At 41.5% G+C, this 10,545-nt stretch overlaps 1 gene segment (V, D, J or C); it reads right to left on the minus strand.

Annotated features, from left to right (window-relative positions):
- Nucleotides 1-2,168: 2,168 nt before the first annotated feature.
- Nucleotides 2,169-8,155, minus strand: LOC744594 (immunoglobulin heavy variable 4-38-2-like). The segment is given in 3 exon segments: nt 2,169-2,191; nt 7,628-7,948; nt 8,031-8,155. Coding segments are annotated over 3 exon segments (396 nt in total).
- Between the last annotated feature and the right edge of the window lie 2,390 nt (nt 8,156-10,545).

Raw genomic sequence — 10,545 nt, forward strand, 5'->3', positions numbered from 1 at the left:
AAGACAACTATGGAGTTGGAGAATACACTTGCAAATCACATATTTGTTAAATGACTTTATGTTGGGCCGGGCGCAGTGGCTCATGCCTGTAATCCCAGCACTTTGGGAGGCCGAGGTGGGCAGATCACGAGGTCAGGAGATCGAGGCCATCCTGGCTAACACGGTGAAACCCTGTCTCTACTAAAAAAAATACAAAAAAATTAGCCGGGCGTAGTGGTGGGCGCCTGTTGTCCCAGCTACTCCAGAGGCTGAGCCAGGAGAATGGCGTGAACCTGAGAGGTGGACCTTGCAGTGGGCCGAGATCGTGCCACTGCACTCCAGCCTGGGCGACTGAGAGAGACTCCGTCTCAAAAAAAATTTAAAAAAATGACTTTATGTTAAGTTGGTAATTGACTTTTTTTATGGGTATATAAGGAAATTTACAAATGATTAAAAGAAAACAATGAAATTAAAAATGAGCCAAATATCAAAATAGACACTTCATCACAATTACATAAAAATAATTAAATATGGAATTTTAATTAGAGACACATGCATTTAAACAACAACGATATACCACTACTGATCTATTAGAATGTTTAAAATACACAATACTCATAGTGCCAAATGGCAAAGAGGATGTGGAAGAATGAGATCTATCATGCATTGCTGGTATGAAACCAAAATCATAACTGCACACTATGGAAAACATTAAAACATCCTGATATTTTATATAATGGAGGTAAACGTTAAGTTAGAATGTGATCTAGCAGCTGTGTTCCAAAATATTTACACCGATTCAAAAACTCATGCTCACACTAATATCTTCAGAGAAATTCCTGTATCAGTTTTATAAATTTGATTGTTTTTCACTCCTTGAATTTTGCTTACAGAATAAACATTGGAAAATTTCTCAAATAATTAGGGTGTATTCACGTTTCTCTTGTTCCGTTTCTTCAATGACTTAACCTCGTTTTCTAAGAAAGTCTTCAATCAAGTAATCCCTGTCATCTCCTCAGCCCCAGCACAGCTGCCTCCTTCCTCAGGCTTTCTGACACTCTCAGGATGTGGGTTTTCACACTGTGTGTCTTGCATAGTAATACACAGCCATGTCCTCAGATCTCAGGCTGCTCAGCTCCGTGTAGGCTGTGGTTGTGGACATGTCCCTGGTCATGGTGAATCTGCCCTGAAACTTCTTGGCATAGCTTGGGCTACCATTGCCAGGGTTGATCCATCCCATCCACTCAAGCCCTTGTCCAGGGGACTGTTGCACCCAATGTATACCGTAGCTGGTGATGGTAAACCCAGAAAAACTACAGGAGACTTTCACTGAGGCCCCAGACTTCCTCACCTCAGCCCAAGACTGCACCAGCTGGACCTGGGAGTGGGCACCTGTGGAGAGGACAGGAGTGGATGAAATTCTTTTTGACTGAAAAGAGTCCTCTCCTCATCCCTGGGACTAGGTGGTCATTTTCCTGTAGTTGCCACCACCAAAAAAAGGATCCTCCAGTTCCAGTCCACGGTAAGGAGCTGTGTTCTCAGCTGCTTCTCTAGAGGAGGGATGTGGTTGTTGGGTGATGCTCTCAGGGCACAGACAAGTCCATATTTACTTCAGTGGATCTCAGGTTATTTGCATATTCATGGGACAGGGCATTTCATAACTCAGGACCTAATCCAGGATAAGAAAGGGAAGATAAATGACACATCAGCCATACAAGAGGGAGATGCTGATGGTCCAAGTCATAATCCTGCTTGAGGAAATGCATGTCCTGCTCCATTTCCAAACTCCTTGTGAACAGAGGTACTTTTAATGAAAAACAAGCCTCCACAGGACATGTTTTTCACTGTGAACAGACATTTGATTAGCATGGAGACCACCTCTATTATTTCTGGGACCATCACTGTCCATGACACTGAGCAGGGACTTCGGACTCCTGCTGGTCTTAGGCACCAACACAGTTCACTGGTGACTCTGAGAAACAGACTGCTGTTTGTCCCACGTGAGTGTCCAGCAGGTCCCTCTGAGATTTGGGGTGCTCCTAAGACAGTGTCTCCAGTGCTTGGTGTCCTGAGATCCCAGTCTCTTCAATAGAAATACTCTTGGTTTACAGATTTGCTCTGTGATGTGTGATTAGAACTGATTTTCTCATCTCACCAACGATAGGAATCAGAATACGAAACAGGAGTTTGGAGTTCTTTATGAATTAATCATCTGAAAATAATTACCAAATAATTTGTGTTTTGAATAAGTTTGGGTTTTCTTTCCTACTGCATTTATTAGAATTTCATGAAGTGTTTACGTACTTTCAGTTCATATCCATAGATACTCACCTTTACATATTGATTTCTCACTCACATGGTCTGTGCACCTGCCACACTCTCAGATCCACCATTGCCCTGTCACTCACACAATGTAGGCAACATTACTTAACAATGAAATCTGAGTTCCTTATTCATAGAAATATGGTGTCTCCAACAATTCTGTACACATTGAGTTAGTAAAATCATTCCCATCTTTCATGTTCTCACTATTAAGATATTTATAATCCTAGAAACCCACTTTAAAAAATAGTTCTTATTCCATGTCTTTGGTATTGAATGAGAGCTATTTTTTAAAGTGGGTTTCTACTTATAAATATCTTTGTGAGGTTGGGAGAGGGAGGGCCTTAAGAAAAATAGCTAATTCATGCCGGGCTTAATACCTAAGTTATTGGTTTATAGGTGCAGCAAACCGCCATGGCACACAATTACCTATTCAACAAACCTGCACATCCAGCAGATGCATCCTGGACCTTAAAATAAAAATTAAAAAAGTTCTCATTGCCTTAAGTTGTCTGAATGGTTATGATGTAAAGGGATATATAAAGGCAAATCAGCAAGTGGTTGAACAGTTTTGTTTTGTTTTGTTTTTGTTTGTTTCTTTTTCTGATAAAGGAAGACCTAGCTCCTCCCAAGCCTCCGGTGCACCTGATCCGGGGCTGGAACCTATGCTGTGTGACTCCTGAGTGCCCCCTGCAGCTCGGCCCTTGACTTGCAAGAAGATTCCTGCCGGGACTCACAGAGCATTTCCCCCCAGCATCTCTAGACCGGTGTGAAGTGGCTGTGTCCTGGTTTAGAATACTGCTTCAGTGACACCATATGCTTTTGATAGCATCTCTTGAAACAATCGATTAGCCTTACTAAACCTATTGAACTCTGCAGGGAGACCCAAAGCAAGGATTCTATGACACAGGAGGGAGCCTCTTCTCTGAAGCTCCAGCTGCACTGAATCAGTGAACCCACGATGAATCCAAAAACTTGCAGGAATTTTTGGGGTGCTTTGTTTCTTCCTTGGGCTGTTGCAGTCGAATGTTGCATCTGAGAATACCTGCAGGTGCAGCTAATTTCAGACTAAAGCCAATCTCTATCTACTATTCTAATAACACAGATTTTCTCTTCTTATTAGTGCCTAGCCTAAAACAAAGCGCCTCCTGCACTGACACTAGGCAAAGGTCTCTGACTTTTTTTCCTAGAAATCTAAAGCCAACAGGATACAAGTGGAGACTGGGGAATTGCATGCAGGTTGTTATTTTCCTTTTCTCAGCTAGGAACCCTGCAAAGGCCCCATGATAAAAGAAACTGATGTCACTGAAGGCGTTTTCAAGACCTTGGTCTTAAAAATGGTGATGGCAGAAGCTTCAGATTGCTCCACTGTCCTTGCCTTACTCTCTGCCATTGTCTTTCAGTTTCCCTGTGTTCTCCTCAGAGTCTGTGCATTGCCACACTTTCATCTTTCATCCAGAGCCATCATCCTGGTTAGAAAGGATTGTGTGGGGCAGATAAAATACCTGTGTGACCCTTCATCTTGGACCTCAGATGACCACCTTGCAGAGGGCACTCCTGCTTTGTTTCCATCACAAACATGGTATTAGAACTGGAAAGTATGTGTAGCTTGTTATAGAATTTATCTTAATTATGTTACATTGGATGAAATTAGAATTAGTAAGTGACACTTAGAAATTTAGTTGAGGACATATCTAAGCAAACTGTTGATGGTGTGTCTTCATTTCTCCCTGCTTATTATAGATAAAGTGAGAGGAGAGGGGTAAATTAAAGAGGAAACTATTGACCAATGTGGAATCAGGTATTTTAAAAATAAAGGAGGTTTTCACATCTTTTGTAAACCACATTAAATTAAGCAAATTAATGAACTTTAAGACATTTTTCTGCATTCTAGAGACAGAAAATGAAAATTCTGCAGCAGATCATTTTGCCAAACAGGCAGCTTTAAACTAGTTTGTAATTTGACATAAATATTCAAAGAAAAAACCCCAGGTGCAAATAAGAAATTATAAAATTTCAGTGTTTAATGACTGGTTGAGAGAAGCTTGAACTAACATTATTTTGATGAATCATACCTCAAAAATAAAACTGTGTCCAGTGGTCCAACTTTTCAATGGGCTACGTGAGTGCATAGTTTCTACCTCCCTTACCTGTGAGTCCTAGCACAATCTCTCATCCTCTAAAACCTAGGGGCCACTAAGAACAGACAGAAGTTTGAATCCTATCAAGTTTTGAGAGACCCACGATTACTGTCTGGGCTAATTGGTGAGGGTGATCTCTATGAGCCTAGTCTTTGAAGAAGTGTATGATGGCTTTTGTTATAAAGAACAGATAACAACAAAGACAGTCAAGGAAAATGAAGAAGCAGGGGAACATGGTCCAAACAGAAGAACAACCAAAAGGTCCATAAACTGACATCAATGAAAAGGAAGAACATGGATTACCTGATAGAAACTTTAAAGTAAATGTTAGAAACATGTTCAATGAGCTAGTGGCAGCATGCAAGAACAATGTGAGAATTTTAATAAAGATAAAACATTTAAAAGATGACTAAACAAAAATATTGATCCTGAAGAATACAGCCAAAAATTTTAACAAGATTTTAGATCAAACTAGATCAAGTAATAGAAGAAACAGTAAACTCAAAGAAAGATCATTTGAAATAGTAGAGACAGAGAAGAAAAATTTAAGTGAAAGAAATAAAAAAGAGTTCAAGACTTATGGGCCAGGAAGGACACTGAACACTAAACTACGCATTTGAGGAGTTATACAAGGACAAAAGGGGTAGTGAAGGAAGAGAAAGAGAGAGAGAGAGAGAGAGAGAGAAGAGATAAATTATTCAAAATAATAGCAAAAAATATTTCCAAATTTGGAGAAGGGAAGCAAATATTCATCCACAATGAAGAAGCTCTATAAATTTTACATAAGATAAACCCAATGACAAAAAATGTGACACAGTTTAAAACCAGATTGCTGGAAATAAAAGAGGTTTTATAAAACAGAAAGAAAAGGAACAGATTTCTCAGCAGAAGGTTTTCAGTTCAGAAGGCACAGGGATTATATTCAATGGTGTGTGGTTTAATGACAGAGGTTCTTTTTGAGAAATGTGTCCCTGGGCAATTTCATCATTGTGCAAGCATCAAGGATGAATTTTCACAAACCTACAAGGAATACCCTACTACATACAGGGTATGTGGATTAGCACAGTGTTCCCAGACAACTAACCTGTACAGTGTGTTACTGCACTGAACACTGCAGGAAACGGAAACACCATGGTAAACATCTCTCTATCTAAACACATCAAAACATGGAAAAAGTTTAGTGAAAATGTGGTATTACAACGTTATGTGGCCACAAACATATATGTGGTCTACTGTTGACTGCAGCATTGTTACGTGACACATGACTTTACTCAAATTGACGGGGGTTGGGGGGACTAAAAATAAATAAAACCCTGCCAAGACGAATCTTTACCATGTAAATCCTTTTCAGAAAGGAAGATTAGATTAGAACTTCCCCAGACAAAAACTAAAGGAGTTCTTCACTGCTGGGCCTGCCTTAAACACCAAAGGGTCTCAACTAGGTCTGCAGAATAATGATGTAGCTGCGTCAGCTCCATTCTGGCCTCTGCCATGTGACAGTTTTGTGTAGATTTGCTTTCTACACCCTCATGGCTTTTTTCTCTCTAAACTTCTAAATTCATTCTCCTTTTAATTCGCAGTTTATTGAAAATATTCATATGTATCTTAGAACATTAAAAAACTTTGGAAAAAAATTCATCTTAAACCCACCAAGTCTAATTAACTCTCTTCAGGGATGCCCGTTTTTTTCTTGTTTTCCTATAGGATATGGCCCTTGTTTCTATCTCAGTTCAGTCCTTGTTTTCGTATGCATGAGGTATCCAACCATCTCACGCCCAGGAACACCTTGGAGGAACATACCCTATTGTCCATCCCCTCAGCCTTCATGTGCACAGGGGCCATTCTTTCAGCTGTTGTATGCTTTAGGATTTTCCATTTAAAAGTGTTTTTCAATAATCCCCCAAAGAAAGTCCTTGGACCTTAAAACATGATGTGGTATTGGGGGCATTGACAGCTAAAGTTCACTGAAAGTATCTTCTGTCCTTGGTAATTGGGGAAGACTGGGAAGAAGGTAACAAAACTCAGACCCCATGTAGCTCCTCATTTAGCAATAGATTCAGTGCAAATTTAGAAAGCTGAAGACATAGAGTAATGTTGCTGTGGTTTTCTGAGATATAATAAGGAGACAGCAGAAGATGGCCAGTGGTCAGTCTCCATCCAACCGGTACTCATTGTCAATTAGTTAAGTCCTAATAAAGGATAAAATGCAACATTTGTGACAAAGCCCCAGGGCTTGTTTAAAAGACCTTGTCCCCACAGGGACGTGAGAGTTTTTATATGAGAGCTATTGTTTTTGCCTAATTCATGTGAAAATCTGAGAGATATGCCCAGCCTCAGGGGGCTGCTTCTCCCTCCAGGAGACAGAGCTAACAGAGTTGTGTGGTATTAGCCTGTCTGGGTCTTCATAAGAAGACAAAAGGAGTGGGTGGCTTAAACAACAAATATTGATCTTCTTACAATTCTTCAGTCTGAATGTAGAAGATCAAGGTGCTGGCAGGGTTGGTTCTTGGTGCAGCTTCTTCCTGGCTTGCAGAGGCCCACCTTGTAGTGCACTATGTCTCCACGTGGCCTCTTCTCTGTGTGCACGTGAGAAGTGAGAGGTCTCTGGTGTCTCTTCCTCTTCTTATAAAGACAACAGCTCTATTGCATTAGGGTCTCACTTATGACCACATTTAACGTTAATTATACCATTAAAATTCCAATATACATCCATTGGATTTAAAGTTTCAGCATATGAATTTCAAAAAGGGCACAATTAAATTGATGACACAAATCAAGAGATGGTGAGAAGCATTAGAATATATATATATATATATATATATATATATATATATATATATATATAAATAAGCTATAATGGGCTGTGCAGGTACTTGCAGGAAAGTTCTTAGTAATTGGTGAAACTTCAATTGTAACAGGAAAATTTGCCTTACTCCTTTCTTTCCTGGCACAAGGATGTGAGGAAGTAGAACCACAGACAATAAAGAGGACCTCTACGGAAAGCTGGGGTGCTGGCGAGGAGGGAGACGACTGAGAAGATGAGCAAGCCCCGCTCACCCTGCACCTGCTCCTGACCCGGCCTTGTATTCCGTGAGCTCCGCGCGCTCCCTGCTGGTCCTAAACAGCACCTGCGACCGCCCCCTCAGCCTCCCTGCAGGGAGGTTTTTGTCTGGGCTCACACTCACCTCCCATCACTGTGTCTCTCGCACAGTAGTACACGGCCGTGTCCGCGGCGGTCACAGAGCTCAGCTTCAGGGAGAACTGGTTCTTGGACGTGTCTACTGATATGGTGACTCGACTCTTGAGGGACGGGTTGTAGTAGGTGCTCCCACTATGATAGATACTCCCAATCCACTCCAGCCCCTTCCCTGGGGGCTGCCGGATCCAGCCCCAGTAGTAACCACTGCTGATGGAGTAACCAGAGACAGCACAGGTGAGGGACAGGGTCTCCGAAGGCTTCACCAGTCCTGGGCCCGACTCCTGCAGCTGCACCTGGGACAGGACCCCTGTGAACAGAAAGACCCACGGTGAGCCCTGGGATCAGAGGCACTTCCCATATCTTCACGTCTGGATCCCTGAGACACTCACATCTGGGAGCTGCCACCAGCAGGAGGAAGAACCACAGGTGCTTCATGTTCTTGCACAGGAGGTCCATGACTCTCAGAAAGCATTTCCCTTATGAGTTGGACCTGAATTTAAGGAAATGTGTGGTGGCTTCCTGTGGACGCCTAAGTGAGGATTTGCATGTGGGTGGTGCCTTTGTACGGAGCAGTGAAAAGGGATGAGAGAGGCGCCGGTCTTTTGGGCTCACCCTGGGAGTAGGATGCTGGCTGTGCCCTTTGAGAACTCAGTTCTCTTCTTGGGGCCTCCCCTCTCCAAGCCCAGAGTCCTCTTCTTCCAGGTAAAGAGATGTGCTGAAGGAGCTTCTCTGAGAGATGAGTGTGATCATGGATCAAGGACAGATTTTGGAATAGGGTCAATACTGTTCAACCCTTAAAGATTCATATAAAACCAACCACACACCCAGGTCATCTAAATTGTCATTTACTACTTCAGACACATTGAAACAGCAGCTGAATGTAATAATGACAGTGACTTCAAACAATCCTGGATCCATCCAGTGTTTATTGTAGTTCAGAACACCCATCATGGTTAGAGGGAAGCTCCCTGTCCCTGGAAGTGGGTCATTTTAAAAAGCACCTGAGAGCTGTCCTTCTGTGTCCTTTTGAAATTTGGGATTGTGTCTGAGATCGTAGGAGAAGGTAGTGGGACATATCTCCATCCTTCTCAATGTGTGACCTTGAAGATGTGTCCTGGCCTCTAAACACTTCTGATTGAAAATATGTAGATTGGGGATTGCAGTGATAACTTCAGACAAAAACTCTATAACAGGTCAGCACTGGAGGATAGTCTCATGAAGATCATAAAGATTAGTGTGATTACCTTTCCTGGGAACCAGAGAGGACCTCTGTGACCCCTTCCCTCTGACAGCACAAGGAACTCTGGTCCTTCCGTGACAGGACACACTTGTGAAACACGGGTGGACAATGACACTCAAGTCCAGAGTCCTTACCCACATATTTATCATTTCAGATCCCTCTGTCTCTGAAAGACTTTCTCCTCCATTGAATTGCATGAACACACCCTAGGATGTGCGGTGTTGCAACTTGGGCATTTGACATTAGTTTGGTGAATTATATAATAAATAATCTATCTCCATGGATGTGGGTAACAGGAGAGTCATCAGAAGTGTGATGTGTTTTAAAATCAGGACAAACCTGGGCTTTCTTGTTAGGACCTGAACAACTGGGCTGACCTGTGGGACAACAGAGGGAAAGAGACAGACCCCACACCAGAGCCAGGTGAACTCCATACCTACCAGATGGTTTCTGGGCATTTTGTTTGAACAGATCGAGAAGGACCTTCCTCACTCTCAGGAGAATTATGAACATTGAGGGAAACTGATGTAAGTTTTTATTTACAGAGAATAATTCATAGGCTTGTAGACATCTATGTGGGTGTGTACAGGGTTGCTAGGACATGCTTATACACAGAACAGAAAGAATTATATTTCGTGGAAAGAAAAACAAAGAGCTTCTGAATTCATAGGTATTGTATGCACAATGTGTCAGATCACTAGATCATGTTATGATGCTGGAGGTAAAACTTCCCAACATTGCCATGGAGACAAAATGCAAAAGAGTAAAGATTCAAGTGAGATTCCTCTGAAAAATATCACTAATGAACAGGCCAAAAGAAATGAACCATTATGGAAAGAGGGGTAATGAAATGAAACAATAAATTCCATGTTGAGGTGACAGGGAAGTTCCATCCGAAAGCTCATTTTCACCTCTGTGGGTACTGAGTGCCCCCTGCCACCCAGCTCCCACCCTGAAGGGAGATTTCTGTCTGAGCTCTGTGAGTGAGCTGGAGTCATTTTGAGCCATTTAGAAAAGCAGCTGTGTGCCAGGGTGCATGGAGTCCTCCTGAGTTAAGAGGTGCTAAATATACACCAGTTTCACTGCCGTCATTGTATTTTATTCTCTGGACTCTCTTGATGTCCAGATTTGAACACATGGAGCATTGATGGAACTTATTGTGACTGGGAACTTTTCAGTGAAGATGTAGGTAACATGTGGGTGTAATTAAATTTGGGTTGTGAAAATATTATTATCAAAAATTTCAAAGTCAGTACCTATTAATTTTTCTTTTTTAGATTTTACAGATGAAGACTTGCTTGGTTGTGCAGGCTGGAGTGCAGTGTCATCTATTAATTTTATAGCATAAATAGTCTGCTAAAATAGTCATATACGATAATCTTGAGATATTAAATTGAAAAAAATAACTAATTTGAAAATGAACCCAGCTTCCAGGAGAGGTGAAAATTCCTTTGTGGCGAAGGATGTGAAGGGTGGAGACATGGCTGAATACTGAGGTTGTGTTCACAATTGTTTTATTTTAATTAGGGGAAGCTCTATATATCCTTTCTATGTATTAGAAACTCCCATTGAGAATTGAGAAACTTGAACTAATATAATTTGTTGATAGATTACACAAAAACAATGAAGCTGAAGGTTTTTAAGCAGGAATTGCTATTACAACA

Source organism: Pan troglodytes, chromosome 15, assembly GCF_028858775.2.
Source record: "Pan troglodytes isolate AG18354 chromosome 15, NHGRI_mPanTro3-v2.0_pri, whole genome shotgun sequence".
NCBI lineage: Eukaryota > Metazoa > Chordata > Mammalia > Primates > Hominidae > Pan > Pan troglodytes.